Source organism: Macrotis lagotis, chromosome 3 (genome assembly GCF_037893015.1).
Source record: "Macrotis lagotis isolate mMagLag1 chromosome 3, bilby.v1.9.chrom.fasta, whole genome shotgun sequence".
NCBI lineage: Eukaryota > Metazoa > Chordata > Mammalia > Peramelemorphia > Peramelidae > Macrotis > Macrotis lagotis.
Window position 1 is genome coordinate 22,015,612 of NC_133660.1, and position 22,735 is coordinate 22,038,346.

General features: G+C 41.1%; 1 protein-coding gene across 1 annotated transcript in view; it reads left to right on the forward strand.

Moving 5' to 3' along the window:
- SYNPO2 (synaptopodin 2) overlaps window positions 1–22,735 on the forward strand; it is a 222,456-nt gene that overhangs the window by 169,642 nt on the left and 30,079 nt on the right. The window contains exons 2-4 of the mRNA XM_074228316.1: window positions 11–162; window positions 12,618–13,372; window positions 19,056–21,307. Of these exons, the coding sequence (XP_074084417.1) occupies window positions 11–162; window positions 12,618–13,372; window positions 19,056–21,307 (3,159 nt within the window). The remainder of the gene's footprint in view (window positions 1–10; window positions 163–12,617; window positions 13,373–19,055; window positions 21,308–22,735) is intronic.

Below are 22,735 nucleotides of genomic sequence, written 5' to 3' on the forward strand. Positions count from 1 at the left end.
ATACACTCAGATTCGTGGGAAGAGCAAAGCTTCATGGGCTGGGCTATGTGAAGGGGATGAAGTGGTCTCTATCAATGGCACCCCATGTGCAGATCTCACCTACTCAGAAGTCATCAAACTTATGGAAAGCATCACTGATTCACTCCAAATGCTCATCAAAAGGTAAGGAAACCTTACTCACAGGAGCAATTGATCATTTATGGGAGGATGGGCTGGGTTAGGGTAATCTACAACTAAAGAAACATGCAATATCAGCCCAACAAAGATCACCAGGAATGAGAGTGCTCACTGGTTTCCAGATTTTTCATATAACTCAGCTGCCCACAAGTGACATTTCAACTTAAATGAACCAGTTCTTTGCTGAATTTGCCATTCTATCTTGTATCTCCATGGCTTTGCACAGGCTGTGACCCATTCTAAGAAATATTTCCATCTCCCCTGTGCCTCTTGGAATTTCCTCCAAACTCTTACTAAGCTTTATCTTCATTTAAACTCCACAGTTCCTTCTCTGGATATAGATGGTATTCTCCATCACAGAGAAATTGGCACTGATTATTGCACTGATGGAATGAGCAAGTCCATCAAGGATTTTCATCACCCCACATTGTTATAATAGTATATAATGTTCTTCTGGTTCTGCTCATCTCACTCAACATCAGTTCATGCAAATCTTCCCAGGCTTCTTTAAGATCCCATCCTTCATGATTTCCAATAGAACAATAATGTTCCATCACATACATATACCAAAATTTCTTCAGCCATTCCCCAATTGATCACATTTTGTCAGAACTCTCTACTATGACCAGTCCACTTGGGAACTCTGAATGGTATAGCTTTTAGTTTCATTAAGCTACACAAGCTCCATGATCATGACAAGGCAGTTATCCAGGAAGAGCTTGGGTAGAATTCTGTTGTAATAGATTGAAAACTCTGGCTAGTTGAAAAGCTCCCTCCTCTCCTCTGTTCTTCATCCCTTCTTCCCTTTAGTTGTTGATAATAAAGTTGTCCTTATCCACATCAAGATGAAAGCCTCTTCATCTGTCTTTCATCCCATCCCTTCTTCTCTCTCTCTAATTTTTAACCTCTCCCTATCATCGGGTTTCTTTTCTACTTCAACTATGCCCAAGTCTTATTTCTCGGAACAACTTTCCTTAGATGCTCCCCTCCCCTCTCCTCAAACTATCATCTTGTGTTTCTCCTCCCTTACTCAGCACCAAATTCCTAGAAAAACCTATCCACTCTAGTCACCTGCAATCCTTCTCTTCTCATTAACTCCTCAATCCTTTCTAGTTAGACTTCTGATCTCCTCATTCACCTCACACTACCCTCTCCAATGTTTCCAGTATCTTAATTGATGGATCTAACAGGCTTTTCTCAGACCTCATCTGTATATTTAGTTTTGTTTTCTAACCCTTTTCTCCCCCGGTTCTCATCTCACCTCACTATCCCTTCTTAAGCTCTTTTACATAATCCATATCACAGCCCCTAATTATAGAATACCCCACAACTCATCCAGCTCACACTTCTCTTTCTACACAGCCATCTCTTGTTGACCTTATCCATTCCTGTAGGTTTATTATCTCAATGAAGATGAGTTACTGTTCTCTCTATCTAGTCTGCTCTCCCTTGGATTTCAGTCCCGTCCCGTCACTGAGCCCAACCTCTTGGACACATTTATTATTTTTTTTCATAGAACATTTTTCATTTAAAATGTTTCATTGATGTGTTTTCTTTTTACATTACAAATATTTGCAGATCACATTCAATTCCTGAGAGATCTTTTGTAATAAAGTAAAAGAAGTAGTGAGGCAAGTGATACTGCAATGAATAAAGCACCAGGTCTAAAATCTGAAAGACTCATTTTTCTGAGTTCAAATCCAGCCTCGGGCACTTACTAGCTTGGTGGACCTCAGCAACTCATTTAACCTTATTTGCCGCAGTTTCCTAGCTATAAAATTGTCTGGAGAAGGAAAAGGCAAACCACTCAAGTATCTTTGCTAAGAAAACCCCAAATGGGGATAGCTAGGTGGAGCAGTGGATGGATCACTCACCCAAGAGAGCCTGAGTTCAAATTTGACCTCAGACAATTAATAATAATTACCTGGCTGTGAAACCTTGGGCAAGTCACTTAACTGAAATGCCTTGCAAAAAATCATTAATTAATCAAAAAAAAAAAAAAGAAGAGTTGAACATGACAAAAACAACTATAACAAAAGTAAAGCTACTACTCCATCTGAAGGTGTAGATAACATTGTACATCTTTAGTAACTATTCCATCTCTCTATTTTAAACAAGAATGCATTTTCTTTCTCTTGCTAATCCCTCATCCCTGGGAAAAACAGGAAAAGAAAAACAAATTTCTTCTAACAAATATGCATGGTTAAACAAAGCAAATTTCAAACTGAACATACAGGATATATGGCTAACTGAATATATTCAATAAAAACAGAACTCATTGTCTTATCACCTATATCTTTCCATCTCCTAAAGTTCCCCATTTCCATTTTTTGGTAAATTTTAAATTTCTTTTTTCAATGAATGAGAATCTATTTTGTCTCCTTCCATCCTTCTCCCCTTACCTTCCCTTTCTTATGAAAGAAAGAAAAACAGTCTCAGTTACAAGCAAGTATATCAAGTCAAACAAATTTCCATCTTGGCCATGTCCCAAAAAGTCTCATTATGCCCATCTATTCTTTCTTCTCCCTATCAATAGATACTCCCTTTTTCTACCCTTATCCAATCCTTCTTCAAGTCTTTTGGATTGGTAACACTGATGCTGGTTTTCCTTGCTCCTCACTCTCCCATTCCACACAAATCCAATCAATGGTCAGACCTTGTTGGTCTTCCCTCCGTACATTTTCTGGTATTAATTCTGGTATCTCCACTCCCACAGCTACCAGTTCAACTCAGTCCCTCACAGGCTCTCCCTTGGGTTACTGTTATGGGTCCTAATTGTTCTCCCCACTTTACATCTTTTTCCATCTTGAATTTACTTGCTGCTGAAGTAATTTTCTTTAAATACAGATCTAGCCATGTCTCTCCCCAATTCAACAAACTCCATTTTTTAGTCTTGTCTGATTCTTTGTGACATTAGCAAAGATACTAGAGTGGTTCATCTTTTCCTTCTCCAGCTTATTTGATAGATGAAGGAACTGAGGCAAACAGGGTTAAGTGACTTGCCCAGGGTCACACAAATAGAAGTATCTGAGGTCAGATTCGAACCCAGGAAAATGGGTCTTCCTGACTCCAGGTGTAGCACTCCATCTAGTTGCTAGTGGGAAATGTGAGTAATATAAAAACAAAAGATATTACTAATAATATATATTTTTAAAAAATTCTTTTTAACATCTCGGCCTCAGCCTATCTTTCTAGCTTCATTGTATTATTACTCCACTTTTCACCAGAAAAGGCAAATAGCACTCCATCTCTGTTGTTATATTGGTCATTTTCCATTCCTGGAAGACCCTCCCTGTTTATCTTCCCTTCATAGAGTTCCTCACCTTCCGAAGGATGCATCTCAAGACCCAACTCGTGCATGAAGCCTTTCTTGATCTTCCCAACTGCCAGCCCCCGTCTCTGGATGATTTAGTGTCTACCTACCTGAATTTGTTGTGTACGTTTATTTATGTACATGGTGTCTTCCCTATGCCTCCATTGCCCCCAGAACTCTAAGCTTCATGAGAACAGGGAGTGGGTTTCTTTGTTTGGGGGAAATGTTTGTGTTTTCTGGCTCTGGCTCTCCAATAGCCAGCCCAAACATGGGCATACAGAAGTAGCTAGATGGTAGGCAATGTAGAATTCAGGAAGATCTGAATTCAAATCTATCCTCAGGCAATAGCTGCATGACCCTGGGCAAGTCACTTCACTGCCGTATGCCTCCATTTCCCACCTTTGAAATGAGGATTCTAATAAGCCCTACCTCCCTAGAGTTAGTAAAAGAATAAGATGAGGTGATATTGATGGATTACTTTGAAAACCTCAGAGCTATAAATAATAACTATATATGCATATAATATATAGTTAGAGCTTAATAAATGCTCAATGATTGAATTTTTAAAAAAGTATTTATTTAACGCAATGGGGTTAAGTGACTTGCCTGAGGTCACACAGCTAGGCAATTATTATGTGTCTGAGGTCACATTTGAACTCAGGTCCTCCTGACTCCAGGGCTGGTAATATATCCACTGCCCCTGCTGACTGAATTTTTCAAATGACCATAAGATTAGTCAGAAATACCTTTATTCCTATTCTCCTTAGGAGGCCTTTCTTGATTCATCAGATTAAATACAGCCTGCTCAGGATCACTTCCCTAGTCTTGGAGAAGCACCAGCCTTGCAGTGTTCCTGAGCCCTTATTCTGAACATTAGTTCTCTTTGTGCATAGGATTACAAATGTCAAAGCTGCTGGACATTGGGAAAGATCCCTTGAGACTCTAGAAATTCTGCTGCAAATCATAAGTTTTCATTTATTTGTTTGTCCAGTAAATTCCTTAGTATAACTATTTGTGGGGAGAAGACGGGATGACATAGGTCATTGGTTTCTCTTTATTGAAAGAGATTGTTGTGATAACAATAATAACAAACCCTCTCATCCAAGGCTTATAGGATAAATGATTTAAAACTAGAAAGGCACTTTTAAAGTGAATCCAACTACTTCATTTTGCAAAAAAGCAACCTGGAGAGGTTGGGCAAGTTGCCCAGATACATAGTTGTAGAGGCCTGCAGAATTTCCACCCAGGTCTTCTGACTCCAAGTCCAGTGTTTTCTCCATGAAGGCATGCTACCTCTCTTGATTTATTTTTATTACTATTCCACTTAATCCTTTTTCATCCAATCTGCTTCTGGGGTAGTTGGGCTCCTGTCCCTTGAGACTTTCCATTACTTTTGTGGGAAAAATTGTATCTTCTTTTTTTTTTTCAAAATGCCACACTGTGGCATTTTCATCTAAGCAGAGTAAGACTGACAAACTTTAGGACTGTAGGGTTGGTACCCAAACCTGCACTACTGGCATGTTTGTTTTGGGCTGATCAGTTATCAACTGGTTGTTCATTTTGCCTAAGGTCTGTAGGAAGGAAAACACCAGCCTGGGTCACCCAAACTACTATTGATTTCAGGGAGTTTGAACCAGCTTCTCCTCTCCAGTGAGAAGTGATGACACTCTCCCCTCTGGAGACAGCATAATGAGGATTCTGTTTAGAGAATTTTAGTCACAAGCCTCTCTTCTCTAGTGATTTCCTTTGGGACCGTGTCATTACTCCTTAGTTTTTAAAAATAAGTATTTATTGTTTTCTACATTGTCTTAGTTTTTTTTTATGTATCTCTTCACCTCCCAGAGAGCTATCTCATATAACAAATAGTGCTTTTTAGAAAAGAAAAGTCAATGCAGCTGATTACTGCATTGGCAAAAGTCTAAAACCATGTATAAGGTATACCATCAGAGTATCTCTCACCTCCACAAAGGTCAGGGTTGAGAGTAGCTTTCAATATCTCTCCATTTGAGTCCTGCTGAATCTTCATGCTTTGCATCACTTCTGATGTTTTGATGTTTCATTAATCTTTCTATTTACATTGCTGTAGTTACTGTGAATATTATTTCCTTGGCTCTGTCTGGCTTACTTTGCATCAATTTATATAGATCTTCCAATGTTTTTCTGAATCTATTACACACAATGCTTCTTACAGCACAGAATATTCCATTACATTTATGTAACACAATTTATTTAGCCATTACCAAATAATGGGGATCTGTTTTGCTTCTAATTCTTAGCTATTATGAATGATGCTATAAATATTTTGGAATAAGAACTTTCTTCTTATAATGCACTTTCTTTGGACTTATTATTGGACTTATTAAAGGACTTTCTTTGAGATATAAGCTCAGTAATGAAGTCTCTAGTTGAAAGGGTGTGTAAAATTTGGCCCCTTTATTTGCAGAATTCAAACTTCCTTTCCAGAATGGTTGTATCATTTCACAGCTTCAACAACAATATATAACTACTGTTGTTTGATTAATTAGTTGTGTGTGATTCTTTGAGATCCCATTTGGCCTTTTCTTAGCAAAGATAATGGAATGGTTTTCCATTTCCTTCTCTTTCTCAAACAATAGATTAGGAAACTGAGACAAACAGGGTCTTGCCCAGGATCACACAGCTGGTAAGTGTCTGAGGCTGAATTTGAACATAGGTCCTCCTGACTCCAGACTCAGTATACTCCCTAGCTGTTTTATTAGTGTGCCTATCTTTCCATAACTCTTTCAACACTATGGCTATTGCCATTTTAGGTCATTTTTTTCTAATTTGTGAAATGTGAGGTGAAACCTTAGGGTTGTTTTGATTTGAATTTTTCTTTTAATATTTATTTGAAGCATTCTTTCATATGATTGTAAATACTTTGCAATTCTTTAGGAAGAATTTGTTCAAATCCTTTGAATTCTTATGTATTAAAGAATGGCTATTAATCACATATATCTCCATGTACACATATATTTGCATATATGTATATGCATACATTTATATTTGATATATTTTAGATACCAAACCATTATCAGAGAAATTTGATACAAAGATTGTTTTTCCATTTGACCATTTCATTCATTAATCCTTAAAAGAAAATGACTTCAAGAAAAGGGGGGAATATGAGATTTGATCAGTGAACAAGCAATTATTAAGGACCTATTGTGTACCACCCTTGTGCTGGAGATCCAAAGAAATGTGAAACAATTCTTCCCCTCAAGGGTTTTCAGTCTAAATGGGGCAAACAATATGTAAATAACTATGCACATCTAAGTAGATGGAGGATCACCTGCCTTAGGAAGGACCTCCTGAAGAAGATAGTGCTTGAGTCATGTCTAGAAGCAAGCTGGCATTTGAAAAGGTGATGGTGAGGAGAATTCTAGACATGGGCAAATAGCTCATACAAAGGGATAGAGATGGGATATGGGATGCCATATGTGGGAGATAGCCAATAGACCAGAGTAGCTGGATCACACATATGTGGAAGGGAAGCAAAGGAAAATTCCATTTGACAAGAAAGAACTGATGGTAATTTTCTCTAAATCTGAATAATCTGCAGGCCCTGAACAATTCAAAGAGGCCAATTCCCTGGAGATTTGCCTCTAAACTATAGCTTATTTCCCCCTACTTACTTATAGGATATAAACTTTCCCCATCATTACACCCCAAGCCCAGACTGCAAAAGTGGGACTTCCTGGAGCATAGTGACCAAGAATATCTGTTAGGTCTCCCAACTAGACAAGACCTATAACTAATCCATAGCCAAAAACTCATAGGATCCCAGAATCACATAATCCTACCTGTAGAGTTGGAAGGAAAACTAGAGGTCAAGTTCAGGTGATTTAACAGATGAGGAAACTGAGGCAGGTACTGGTGTCTGCTTAGGGTCACCCCACTAGTAAATATTAGGAATGCAATGCAAACCCCGGATTTTATTCCTCCAAATCCAGCATTCTGTTCAAATCTTCTGCTTCACCTATGTAGATGTTGGTCTGTAAATTTTGCTTAAATCTCAATATATCCTGCCCAGTTCAGAGAGAGGTGAGTGTCAAGGTTGTTTTTAGAGGTATCAAGACTTCTAGAAGCCTCAGTTTTATTCCTCTTGGGTCTCTTCCTCACTACAGATCACTACTCCAATTTTGCAATAACCATAACATTGAGCCAGTCTCAACCTCCTTCCCTACAGGCTTTACATGATAGCACCACATGGATGAAAGTGGAAAAAGAAAAGAATTAGTTCTAAGGTCAGAGATCTTGGGTTTAAATCCTACTTCTTACATTTACTACTCCCATGACCTTGGGAAAGTTGCTTAGAGCAACTAGGCAGTGCAGTGGGTGGACCACCAGACTGTAGTCAAGAAGACTCTTCTTCATGAGTTCAAATCTGGCTTCAAACACCCTCTAGCTGATTGACCTTGAGTAACCACTTAACCTTGTTTGCCTCAGTTTCTTCAACTATAGAGGGAACTGGAGAAGGAAATATTAAACTATTCCAGTGTCCTTGTCAAGAAAATCCCAAATGAGGTCATGAAGAGTTGGACATGAGTGAAATAACTGAACACCAACACCAAAGTTGCATAAATTATCTGGATCTCAATTTTCTCATTTATCAAATGAGGGCATCTTGATGATCTCTAAGATCTCTTCCATCTCTAGATCTCGGATTCCACATCTGTAAAATGAAGAAAATGGTCTAAATGGTCTGAGCCTTTCTTCTGCTATACCGTGATGCTTTCCAGCTCAGTGGTATCTGCCTAAGAAGGCGTTCTACTGGTCCTAGCCTTTGAGAATGCAAAGATACATTCATACCACAGTGAAGCATTGGAAAAGGATTTTCATCAGCGTTCCATTTAAACTTGGCTCATCTCATCAAATACTTAAGTTTCCCAAGTGAAGCGAGTGCCTAATGTTAGAAGGGGTTTAGTAAGGATGTTATTGCCTGTGATTACTGCTTGTAATTGCCAAGACTAAGACTATCAGGGCCATCTTTGGGCACTTCTTTTTTCTCCCAAGAAGAAAAGCTCTCTCTTCTTGTTTCTCTCCTTTTTAGGCTATTGGAGGGCTAATTTCCTTCATTGATTTAGTGATTTATATTCCACTGTAACTCATCTGTAATCTGGAACTCCCTCTTCTAGGTCTTGTTTGGATCACAATGGACTCTCATTCTTGAAAGTTTCAGGCTGACACTGTTTATAGTCTAACAAGTGAAAGGTTGTAGTACAAATCACCGAATGGATTCTAGTGAACAGCCTAACTTTCCTTTCTTTTTTTTAAATTTATTGCTTGTTATTCTTAGTTCTGTTTACTGTTTTTAAAAAACAAACCATTAACTGCATAGGGTTCTATCTTAGCATGTTAAATCAAATAAGTCTGAAATTGATGATATTTGGTGAAATCTCTATCCCTCATGCCTGTGTTGGAATAGTGTTATTGTTGATGAATGAACTCTTTCAACCAATGCAGATCAGCATTTACTCTGCAAATCATATTTGGAAAGAATTATCTAGAGAACTGAGAGTTGAAAAACTATGGTCGGGGTCACATATCCTGAATGTGTCCAAGGCAGGTCTTGAACTCATTCTTCTTGGTTCCATGGTCAGTCACTATGCTTGCCACTATACCAAACTGACTCATTAGAAGTTGATTGTTTTTTTTTTCTGAACAATTGACCTCATAAGGCTTCATTGACCATCTTGTTCAATGGCTTGATAAAATTTCAATTTTACAGAAGCATGAAATTATAGAATGAATGTCTTATGTTGATAGAAGTGAAATTAAGTTCTAAGGTAGATGCATTTTCTTCTCTTCCTATCTCTAAAATTTACAAAAAGTTTCTGATTTTGATGCATATATTTTATACTCCTCACCTCAGCTACCAATAAAGGCAAACATTTCTTTGATTTGTCCCTAAGAAGTCTAACCTACAAGGAAATGTTTATGAATTCAAGCTATTCTATCTTTATGTACTCAGCAGAAGGCTCTCATAATTCAGGGAGATGCAATCCAGAACCTATCTTGAACCTGGCAAGATTGCAAACCTCCTGACCTGGCAGCCTCCAGTAGAATATCATTAATGCAGAACATTGTTTCCTAGTCCAGTGAGATCTCATTTCATGGACTAAGCTAGAACCAAAGATCAAAAATATAGGAGATACAAAAGAGCCTTCATTTATCTGAATGATTTCACTTTTATCCTTTACTACCCTGATAGATCTAAGAGGTTATTTTTTACAATGGTATTACCAAAGCATTCTTTAGAGATCTTGTCCAAAGAGAAACAATGGCTGTTTGGCAGTTCAGTGAGGACAATTCAAAGCAATAGGCATTTATTTATAATAATATTTTATTTTCTCCCAGTAACATGTAAAGACAATTTTACAGTTCATTTGAGCTCCAGATTTTTTCCCTTTTTTCTTCACCTCCTTTCTTTTTAAGACAGGAAACAATTTGATATACATTGGGCATGTTCAGTCATGCAATGCATATTACCATATTAGTCATATTGTCAAGGAAGGAAGAAAAAAACATGAAAAAATTACAGTAAGCAAAAAATGTATGTTTCACTCTACATTCAAACTCTATCAGTTCTTTTTTATTTTGAGGTGGACAACATTTCTCACCATGAATCCTTTCAGATTATCTTGGATTGTTGTATTACTTAGAACTAAATCATTCACAGTTGGTCATTATCTAATATTATAGACCATGTATCCAGATATTCTGTGTGTAAACTCACATTTATATATGTAGATATTACATGTATACATGACATACCTATACACACATGTAGATGAATATAGACATGTATATGCATATATAAAATATATATGTACACACATATATTATATGTAATATATGTATCTATACTTTTTTGGTTTTTCTGAAATCAGGTTACTCATCACAATAATATTCTATTTTAATCATTTACTATAATCGTTCAGTCATTCCCCATTTTTATCCCCTCAATTTCCAATTCTTTGCAACCACAAAAAGAGCTACGATAAATATTTCTCTACAGATAGGTCCAAGATACAGACCTAGTAGTGATATTCCTGAATCAAAAGGTATGCACAGTTTTACAGCTCTTTGGGCATAGTTCTGAATTGCTTTCTGAAATAGATGAGTTCACAACTTTCCCAACAGTGCATCAGTGTTACATGTTTCTCACATCCCTTCTTATATTGACCATTGTCCTTTACTTTCATATAGGGCAATCTAATAAGTGTGAGGTGGTTTACATTTCTTAAGTTTTTTTTTAATAATGGGCTTTTGTGAAGAAGCAGCTCTATCCATTACTTTGTAGAGCAGGGGTTTTTAACTTGGAGTCCATGAACTCATCTTTAAAATTATAGGGATAAGGGGCGGCTAGGTGGTACAGTGGATAAAGCACCGGCCTTGGAGTCAGGAGTACCTGGGTTCAAATCCGGTCTCAGACACTTAATAATTACCTAGCTGTGTGGCCTTTGGCAAGCCACTTAACCCCATTGCCTTGCAAACAAAAAATCTAAAAAAAATCTAAAATTATAGAGATAATCATATTCTGATGTCATTGGTTTTCTTTGTAATCTTATAGATTGTTTTATGCAATTAAAAATTTTATTCTGAAAAGGGGTCCATGGACTTTCTCAGACTGCCTGATGCATAAAAGGCTGAGATCTTGTGCCTCATTGAGAAGTGATCAGCGTGGTAGACAGAGAGTTGGTCTTTGAATCAGGAAGATCTGGATTCAAATCCTGTTCTGCCACTTGATGGTTGTGTGACTGGGGTCAAGTCATGTGACTTCTCAGATTTGAGGCAACTTTCTAAAGATACAAGTGACACAGAAGGTGCCAACCTTATTAATCATTGTCTGTTTTAGATTCCTCATCTGTCAAATAGGGATAATTATAATACTTGTCTCCCAGATTATTTTGAAGGTCAAAAGAAATAAGGTTCATTAAACACATAATAATACTTAGTATTTATATAACATTGTTTGAGGTTTCAGTATATTGGAATAAATTTCCTTCAATAATCCCCTTTGTATGATTGATTAAGGTAGGAAAGATTTTTTTTTACCATTGGAATTTGGGAAAGGAGTTTTTATTTTTTGAGAAAAGAAAGCTTTTTGAGAAAAAAAAAGTTAGTTTTTGTTTGTTTGTTAACATACACAAGCTTATCCAGTGAGAATAAAAGGTATGGAAGCCAAACAGAAGGAGGGGGAATGAAGCTCAGCCCCTCTACCATGAGCTATCAAAATGATGTTTCTTCTAGGGGAATCCCCCAAAGAGAAGATGTGATAGAAAACGTAAATGATCTGGGACCAGCTTCAGTGGGAGAGGCAACCAAATTCCATTGGTAAATTTCCCATGACCTCACAAATCACAGCAGCATGGAAAGGGGTACTTATTACCAAGACCAAATACTCCCTGTGGTCTGAGATATTGCTTTCAATTTCATTCCATCCAAAAATATAATCTCCAAAAAAGCTATTGGATCACTTTTATCTGAGAGCTGTTGGCCCTTTCTGGGAAGAGCTGGGCTTTGTTTATGTGACTTCAAACATCTGGATGGAAACTGAAAAACTCTGTTAATCATCCAGATGGGTTGATGGCCTTGTGCCAAGTCTATGGATCTAAGAGATACTTCTGGCATCCCCCAGCTCTTGGAGACAAAGTCAAGATGGAGATTGGAAATCAAAGTGATAAGCAGGGTTTCTCTTTTGCTTTAGGGCCAAGTTCTTAGAAAGGGATCGTGGGATGAGCAGATTTTGGAAGGGATCTTAGAATCACTGAGTCCAGCCCACTCATTTTACAGATGAAGAAACTGAGTTTAGCCAGCTTCCGTGACTTGCCCAGAGTCACCTTGACTGTCAGTGTCTGAGGTAGGATTTGAACCCAAGTTGCCTTGTCTTTCTGGCTCCACTACAGCCTCCCAAGAGGATGGAAGGAAAGGGGACATAACACCAAGCTCATTCCTTCCAGTCCCTGCTGTAGAGATTTAGGCAGAAACAGACTGACCTTGGACTCCATTTATCAGACCTCATAAAAGTGTCAGAAATTCTTTGGCTAGCCCCTCAGACAAACACCCGTGAATTTAACTGTCTGGAATTATCTTTTGTGTGCAGACCATCCAGTGGAAGAAATGAGACCTACATCCCCGAAAGTGCAAACAAAGAGCAGGAGCACCTTGTTCCTGAGGACCACGTGGAGAGAAGCAGCCTGCAAATCTGGCCCCACTGCAGCCAGGGCCAGAAGGATGAAAACAGCCTTGATTGTTCAGAAAAGACCCAACCCAGACCCCCCATCGCTTGGCACCCTCCAAGAAGACCCTGGGGAGAGTCAATAGTCTTGGGACAGAGAGAAGTGGGCAGGGCAGGAACTGTGGTGGAGTTGCAGTTGTCCCTCTCCTCTGACAGACACAAGGACCCTGGGGCTTTGGGGGGGACTGTCCAGGGAGGAGCTGAAACCCAGCCCTCCCCTGACCCCCACCCTGACCAGCTGCAGGGAGGGCTTGGCCAAAGAACGACCGCCTCCTCCAAGGAGAAAGAGGGCTCTGCTGGGGGGCCCAGGGACAAGCTAATTCAGCTCCCTAGTGGTGGAGAGCTGCAAGTTCCCCAGGGGCCAGGGCCGGGAGCCCCGCACCTCTCCAGGGCTGAAGTGCGCGTCAACGACTCCTCGGACAGAGACAAGGCAGGAGGGTCCAACTGGGCACGAAGCAAGGGGAGTGGTGATTTTCCAGAGGAAGGAGGGCGGGCGGAAGCACCTCCTTCGGTGCTCTCCTTGGCCATCTCCTCCGAAGGGGCTGAGCAGGGAGACGATCCGCAGCAGATCTCAGACAGGGACTACCGGAGGCCCCACAAGCATCGAGCCCGCCACGCCCGTAAGTACCTCCCGCCCCCTGCTCCACCTGCCCCTCACCTGGCACCCCCTCCTCTCCCTCTCCCTCTCCCTTCGGCTTTTCTGGAGGATTTCTCCCCGGTCTCCAACTCGCTCTCTTTGCTCATTGGCAATCCGCTTCCTTCTCCCTGGAGGCGGGCACCGGGGGCCCGAGAGTCGGCCCTGGGAACAGAGACCAGGGGCCAGAAACAGCCGGCAAGGGGCCCCCTATTGCCCCACCGAAGAGAAAGAGTGCCCGGCCGGCTTGGGGGTTCATGGAAAAAAAAAAGAAGTGAGCGAATCAATGAGATCTCAGCCCAGAAACTCCCTGGAAACTGACCAGAGGGGTTGGAACCCCCAAAGTCCCCGATTCTGCAGCAGCTGCTATTGCTGACCCTGCTGCCAGGCCCCAGGGCTAGCTTTGAGGTCAGCTGCCCTAAGGGTCTGAAAAACAGATTCAAAGAGAGGGGAGAGAGAGAGAGAGAGAGAGAGAGAGAGAGAGAGAGAGAGAGAGAGAGAGAGAGAGAGAGAGAGAGAGAGAAGAGAAAGGAAGGAAGGAAATAGGAAGGAAGAAAGAAAGGAAGAAAGGAAGAGGAGGAGAAAGAAAGAAGGAAAGAAGGAAGGAAGGAAGGAAAGAAAGAAAGAAAGAAAGAAAGAAAGAAAGAAAGAAAGAAAGAAAGAAAGAAAGAAGAAAGGAAGGAAGGAAGGAAGAAAGAAAGAAAGAAAGGCAAAGACAGAGACAGAGACAGAGACAGAGAGATGTCTGCAGCTTGATGATGCTTGCAGAAGTCTGTTTGACAGACACCAGCATGTGGGATACCTGATCCCAGCAGCTCAATGATTCCGCATGAGGCTGCCCAGTGCCCTGGCTGGTTGGTCTTCCCCCTTGTCCCAGAGGTCAGATTCTCAGCCCAAGAGATGGGGGGTATGATGACATGCTTGGTTGTAGAAGGGAGGAAGTTCTCTCAAAGGAAGATAGTAAAGGCAAGACTTTCCCTTGTGTACTTTCCTTTGTGAAGGAGGGGGTGTATGAGGGGGAGACAGTTTATGACTATTCTGGAGGTTTCCCTTTGAGAATTCTGTCAAGAATCCTGATGAGGGATTTGAGGACTGTCTTCAAAGGGTCTGGAATCCCAGATGCTGGGAGCAGCAGCACCCAATTCTCTTGCCTTCCGTGGCATATTTTTAGCAGGGCCACCTGTGTCCTCAGAGGCATGTGGAATGGACTGGGGCTTGTGCTGTAAGCATCTATATGTAATCAGCTCATTTATAATGATTAAAGGGGCGTCAGAGAGAGAAGAGTTCACATGCTTTAGATTTTGGCACCCAAGCCTGTAACAACTGGGCAACTGGGGCTCCAGTTTCCAGAGAACGGAGACAGGAATCCTGCATGAGCTCAGCCTTCCTAGCATCACTCTCCCTCCATAAAATGGGGACATTGGAGAATCTCAGCAACTTGATTTCATAAAATCATTGTATCATGATGACAGAATTATTTCTGGTAAGCTCTTAGGTCTGTCTGGCATGTTCCTTCCAGTGCTGATGAGAGCACAGGACATCTTTCCTTTGAATTTATAAAAATTAGAAACAAATTTACCTCTTTTGTGAAATTCAAAGCCACTTGAATTTATTTTTAATTTGCAAGAAATATTTACTGGGTCCCTAAAAACACTAAGTAAATGGGGTTAGAAATCAAACGGTTGCCAAATCATTATTTTTATGCCATTAGCTAATAACTAACAAAAGAAATTTGGGGAAAAGTAGCTTTTTTTAAATGTTGAAACCTAGAAGTTATATGATCTATTCTCAAATCCCAATAGAATTTTAAAATCACAGTCATATGCTTTATAAAATTTCTTACAGTTAATATAGATATGTGTATATATGTATTTATTTGTACGAGTTGAAAGAGTACTTGAAATGTTAGTTAAAATGTATGTTGATATGTGATATTAATTTTTTTATATCAGGAGATATCTTGGCATAGTGGACAGAGTAGACAGGGAGCTCACTTTAGAATCAGAAAAAAACTTGAATTAAAGTGCTTCCTTGGATACATATTTGATCTGTGATCCAGAGTAAGTTAGGGAATTTATTTAACTATTCAGTGTCTTGTGTCACTCTCCCAGACTTTTAATTTGCTGTGATACTGAACTGTCCTGATAGACAGTCAGTGAAATCACAAATATAGTAAAAAAAAAGAAACAATTAATGATTATTAGATTCATCTGCAACCTTTTGGGGTTAAAATTTCTTAAATTGATGTTCTCTGCTTCATGGATGTGGGGTTAGTAGCCATGCCAGTGACTTTGGGAATAGTCACAACAAAAATGAAATTTTGACCTAGGTTAATTAAGTTTCAAGATTTAGAGGTGGAAAGGAATAGAGATGTATAAGAATGGAGACATGAAGCTGGCAAGGACTTTAGATCTTGTTTAGTCCATAAGTTCTTATCCCAGGATCCCTGAACTTGTTTTTGAAAATGTATTTTAATCATTGTATTTCAATAGAATTGACTTCTTTTGCAGTCTTGTACATTTGATTTTATGCATTTAAAAATATTATTCTGAGAAGTGGCCTATAGATTTCACCAGATGGCCAAAGGAATTTGTGACATATCAACCAGGTGGAGAATCCTTGATCTGAGAAAATAGAGGCTGGAGATATTAAGGGACCTGCCCAAGGTTACCCAGGTAATAAATAGCCAAACTGGAATTTGAATCCAGGTCCCTTTTCTTTGAGTTATATGAGAGCAATGTAGATTCTGAAATCTACTTGTGAATCCTCCTTTTGAAAGACTTCTGGGAAGAGTATTGTGAGGAAATGTCAGCATTTGTGTGTGAAAGGGTGGTTCTAGCCTTGACAGCAGGATGATCTGGATTCAAATCCTGACTTTGATCCTTACTAGCCATACCTACCTCATGAGACTACTATAAGATTTTTTTTTTTTAGTTTTCTTTGCAAGGCAATGGGGTTAAGTGGCTTGCCCAAGGCCACACAGCTAGGTAATTATTAAGTGTCTGAGGCTGTATTTGAACTCAGGTACTCCAGACTCCAAGGCCAGTGCTCTATCCAATGCACCACCTAGCTGCCCCCACCATAAGATTCAAAGGAGAAAATGCACAACAATTATAACTATGGTTTGCAAATAGGTAAAGCGGAGCCATGGGTTTGACTCTCGAGGTCCTGGGTTTAAATCTTGATTCTGTCATTTACTACTTGTATTACCTTATGGAAGGTCCGTCCTTTCTCTGGCCTTCTAATTCCTCTTTTATTTAAAGGCTGTGTTAGGACTAGATGACTTTTTAAGGTTCTCTGTGGCTCCAGCTATAGCATATGTCTATGAAGAAGGATGGGAGAATTCGGCTGAAACAGATTACAATCTCAGCTAACACTGATACATCACTTTAAGGTTTGCAAAATCCTTTACATATCTTAATTCCTTTAATTCATACAGTCATGTCTGACTACTCATGACTACTCTTGGCAGAGATACTATAATGGTTTGTCATTCCTTCTCCAGCTCATTTTACAGATAAAGAAACTGAGTTAAGCAGGTTAAATGACTTGCCTAGGGTTACCCAGCTAGTAAGTGTCTGAGGCCAAATTTAAACTTATGAAGATGGGTCTCCTTTCTCCAGATCTGGTACTCTACCCATTGCATTGTCTAGCTCCCCTATGCCTTATGTACTATTATTCAAAAGACCCCAACAGCTGATGTTTCTCCATTATCTGATTTAATCAAATACTTAAATCTCCAGCTTTTGGCAAAGTGCCTGGACAGTAATGCCTGATGACCGTTTTGCAGATGGAAGCTGAAGCTTGGATAAGGTAAAATGACTTGACCTGGACACAGGCAGTGTATGAAGCAGGACTGAAATCATTCAATACACATCTGACAGTCAATCAACATTTATTAAGCTCCTACTATGTGTTAGGCATTGTGATAAGGGCTGAGATCCAGGTCTTCTTGCACCAAGGTCACCACCATATATCACCTCTCCCAAATTTATGATACTTCTATGAGGAAGGATCTGAGATTTTAGCTGAGACAAATTGCAACCAGTCTAGCTTATTAAATAACAAAGACAATTATAGTTAGTGTTTATATTAAAGTTTGTTAAGTTGCCTCTTATTTTTTGTACAATATAAAGCTAAATTGTTTAATGAACCCTAACATATAGTGTCTCTGTTGCTCCTTACCTCTGAAATGACTACTTTTTAATTTTTTTTGGTTTTGAAATGAATAAATATCAACAAGTATAAACATTTCAATCAAATACACTCCTTTGGCTTCTTATTCAAAGTATGCAAATGACTCAGTGAAGTCATTTATGTTTGCATTACTGAGGCAGTGGGGAATAGTATAGCCACCATTCAAAATATTTGAAGTTCATTGAACTGAAAATGTCCAGAAATGATTCTATCCTGGAGCACAAAAACAGGTTGAAATCTAGATAGTCAGTCTACTCTGAAGAGAAATCATTGTTTTGTCATTCATTTAATCTTACCTTTGTTTTACTATTTTAAAAATAAATGTATAATGTTAAATATGACTGTGTTTACATAAATACAGTGAAATCAGATCCATGTGAAAAATGGAATAGTCTGTGAAGGAGGTCTCAAGAGGAAAAGGTAGAGGTATTTTTATTATATATATATATATATATATATATATATATATATATATATGTATGTATACACAAACACACATGTGTGTGTGCGTGTGTGTGTGTGTATGTGTTCTATCTAGATTAGCCAAAGCAAATGAAACTAGTCAACTCTTTCATTTACATTCATTTCCACTTATAGGAATATAGAATGAGCCTGTGTCTTTTTCTAGATAATATGACTAGGAAACCAGTATCACACCAAGCTGCTCATTGCAAAACTTTGTCATTTCACTCAGTAAGTAATTATATCATATCTTTCCCATTAGCAATTGTCCATGTTTAGGAATAGTACTGTGTAGAGTATTTGTGTAGATCAGGTCACTGTTACAAGATGAATTTTCCATAATTTCTGCTAATATTGTGTTTAAGTCTTCTCACTTAAATTGTGTTGAAGGGGCAGCTAGGTGGCGTAGTGGATAGAGCACCAGTCTTGAAGTAAGGAGGACCTGAGTTCAAATGTGACCTCAGACACTTAATAATTACCTAGCTGTGTGGCCTTGGACAAATCACTTAACTCCACTGCCTTGCAAAAACCTTAAATAAATAAATGAATAAATAGATAAATAAATTGTATTGCAAATCACATATACACACTCATTTCTGAACAAAAAGAAAATTGTATATGAAAGCAAGAACTGGCTACATAATTTGTTCTGTCATAATTCTATGAAACTTAACAAAGTAATATTGCCCTTTTTGTTCTCTCTTCTGAATTTTTTTTTCCTTCTCTGGTTATCTGTGAGTTTTTTTTTTAAATATTTTGTTGCCATTCTTTTCTTTTTCCTTTTATTGGGGGTAAGCAGGCTGCCTGGACTCCTGGACAGAAGTCTTTTTTAAACAAATAACCAAGTCGGCTGCTGGGCCTTTTACTTTCCTCATGGTTCAAGTGAAGTTTCCTGAGTGGGAAGAAGCATTGTTATGGAACTGAAGGATCCCCCCAACTCCAGGGTCCAACCGCTGCCTCAGTTTCCTTGACCTTGGTCATTTCTTTAACCCTCTCTGTCTTTCTTCCAGGGTTTCGCAGGAGTGAAAGCTTGTCAGAGAAACAGGTGAAGGAAGCCAAGTCCAAGTGCAAGAGCATTGCCCTCCTCCTCACCAATGCCCTCAACCCCAACTCCAAGGGGGTTTTGATGTTTAAGAAACGCCGTCGGAGGGCGAAGAAGTATACCCTGATCAGTTACGGCACCGGAGAACTTCATCCAGAAGCTGACACCGAAGAAGAGAGTGAAAGAGAAGGGGTTGTGGAAGTCAAGTTCACCAGTGAGTCGGAGGTAGATGAAGAGATCACCTCGGACGCTGACGACGACGAGGAGGACAACAAGGAAAGCCCAGTGTGGACCACGACCTGGGACTCTGGCCTGGTAGAGATTGAGAAGAAGCTGAAAAGTACAGACAAGATGCAGATGCTGCCAGACAGCTCGGGGAAGGGCGTCCTCATGTTTGCCAAGAGGAGGGAGAGGATGGACCAGATCACAGCTCAGCAGGAGGAGGTGAAGGCAGAAGGAGTGGCCCGTCGGGACTTTGAGGATGGCCAACCAGATGGGCTGAGAACAGTCACGTCTTACCAGAGGCGAGAAGATGAAAGCATAAGAATTCAGAGCAGTTTGTGTAAAAGCTACCTTGAAGGAAGCCCCCCAGCTCAGCAGAATGGTTTCAGTGGTGCCCCAGAGATGCCAGAGGCTCACCGATTGAATGCCTCCAACCGGACAGCCAAGCCCTTCCCAGGATCAATGAACCAGTCAGCAGTGCCATATTCCCCAACTAGAAATCTAGCAAGTCCTCTCTATGACTTTCCAGCACCACCCCCTTACTCTGCAGTCACCCCTCCTCCAGAAGTATTGTCCAGAGGGGTCACCAGCCCCTTGGCTGCTCCAGCCCAGCCACCTCCTTGGCCCCAGCCAGCCCCATGGGCCCAGCAGGCTTTTTACGAGCCAACTGAACAGATCGCTTCCCGGGATGAGAGGATTGCTGTGCCAGCCAAGAGAACGGGCATATTGCAAGAAGCCAGGCGGAGGGGCACCTCAAAGCCCATGTTTACCTTCAAAGAGGCCCCCAAGGTCAGCCCTAACCCTGAACTGTTGTCACTCTTGCAAAATGCCGAGGGCAAGCGAGGTCCTGGGGGTGGATTTGAGTCAGGACCCGAAGAAGACTACCTCAGTCTTGGGGCGGAGGCTTGCAATTTCATGCAGGGGCACTCTTCTAAGCAGAAGACTCCACCTCCTGTTGCCCCTAAACCTTCTGCCAAACCCTCCCCATCTCAACCAGTCACTCCCATCTCCCCGGTCTGGTCTCCATCGACAGTAGCTCCTAGTCAACCTCCTGCTTTCCCCATTTCCAACCAGACCCAGGGAATGCTTGCATCACCAGTAGCTCCTAGCCAACCTCCTGCTTTTTCCGTTTCCAACCAGGCCCAGGGAATGGTCGCATCTGCCATTAAAATAGCACGGCCTGCTTCCACCACTTACCAGCCCCCAAGTTCTCCAAATGTGGCTGGTCCTTTCAAAGGACCTCAAGCAGCAGTGGCCAGTGTGAACTACACACCCAAGGTGATGCCCGCAGCAAACCCTACACCAGTCTCTGGGGTGGGACCAGTCAACGAGCTGCCACAAATGAGTGGCAAGGGGGCCCAGCTCTTTGCTAAGAGGCAGTCTCGGATGGAGAAGTATGTGGTAGACTCAGAAAAGGTACAGGCCCACATGGCCCGGGCTCAGTCTCCCACTCCATCTTTACCAGCTTCTTGGAAATATTCCTCCAACGTTCGAGCCCCACCACCTGTCGCCTATAATCCAATCCATTCTCCAGCCTACCCTCCTGCAGCAATGAAACAACAGCCTGGAGCACCAACTGCCTCTAAACCAAGCAAGAAGAAGGGAAAGAAGCCCCTCAATACTTTGGACGTCATGAAACACCAACCGTATCAGCTCAATGCATCTCTATTTACTTTCCAGCCTCCAGATGGCAAGGATGGCCCTGTCGGAAAGCCATTGGCCAAGCTTGGTCCAGGTCCAGTCCTGAAGCCAGCACCTCCTCCCTCCCAGCCGATCAATGCTAGCTCGCCCACCAACTTCCGAGCCTCCTCTGTGTGTTCCGTACCAGCCTACAGTTCTCAGCCTCCCTTCTGCTCAGAGGTCGCTGCCACGCCTGTTAGCCCTTCGCTGGTGCCCGTAGGCCTGCCTACCTCTCCCAAGCCAGAGTCCGCCCCTGCGACTTATTTTGTGGCTCCGAGGCCCAAGTTCTCAGCCAAGAAAAGCGGTGTCACAGTTCAGGTGTGGAAACCTTCTTGTGGAAACCATATTGCTGAAGAGTAATCTCAAAGCAGCCAATTGGCTCACAAGGGTTCCTTTGCAGTGTGCTTGGGCCCCCAGTGCCCTACACAGTCCTTAGCCAAGATGGGCCAGTCCACAGCCGGGTCCAAAATGTTTACCATTTTGAAATGAGTCAAAGATGGACACAGTATGGATCTGAGGCATATCTTTCCTTTAATAAGCCTCAAATCCATGACGCCCCAGTAGACAGAAACCCTTCTGCTAAATAAGCAGAACTTGTAGGTTTTATGCTTTAGCCCAGAGAAAGAGTGTGATATCTTCTTAAGAATTAGGACCCAGCCCTTCTTTAACATTGATGACTCTGCCCTCACAGGGGATGAGTTTGAATACAAGGACAATCTACTGTGCAATTTTCTTTTTTTTTTTTTTAACAAGGGCTTTGCCTCTGACACTATAATAAGGGATTGCTGAAATGACTAAACAAGCTCCATTATCCTCTGGGCCCTTAGTCACCTAGTTGAGAGGCAGCAGTGGGGTCATGGATAGCCCATTCTGGATCTGGAGTCAAGAAGACCTAGGTTCAGATCATATCTCTGGCACTTAATAATTGCCTAGCTGTGTGACCTTGGGCAAGTCACTTAACCTCTCTGGGCCTCAGTTTCCTCATCTGAAAAATGAGAGGGATTGGACTGGGCCAACATTTCCCATTTTAAATCGGTGATCCTATGATCCTGTGAATGTGACTGGAGGGATGTTGGCAGAGTTGCAATGATGACCTCCTTTTAAACCACAGTCCTCTTTTAAAGACAAATTCAGTTGGGGCAGAAGGGAAAGCAGGGCAGGGTCTGGCTGAGGAGGAGCTCACCTGGGTGGGCCTGCAAAGTTTCCCTTACTAGAGGAAGAAGGGCTTTGGATAGCTTCTTATTTTAACAAATTAGTGCTAAGAGCCAAGTTTTGTGTTTCCTTGCTTAGCTCTGGAGGAGTGTGATGCTGAATCCTGTCAGCTCTCTTGGAACTTCCATGTCCTAGGGCAGAGCTCCAGTTGCCTGGCCCTGCCCTGCCTTGCCCTCATGAGGGCTCTCTGGCTGGTGGGTTCTTCAGAATATTCCCACAGAGAGAGTAAGGAGGGAAGGGCTAGAAGGAAAGCAGGAGTCTTGAGGGAGTTCAAGGTCAAGTGGGAAATAGAAATTCATAAGCCCACCAGGAATCCCTTTTTCTTTCCTTTTTGTCTTCTTTTGCTTACATGATGCATTCTAGCAATGCCACTGGTGATGGACATATCCATGTATTCTATTAAGCCAATGCAGGGAACAGAAGATTGGAATGGATCTGAGCAAAGAGGTGGAACTGTGAACAGATCCAACTCTGTTAGTGCCTGGTCACAATCAGTGGAAGTCACAGGCAGCAGGTGGGGTTGGAGGGATGGCC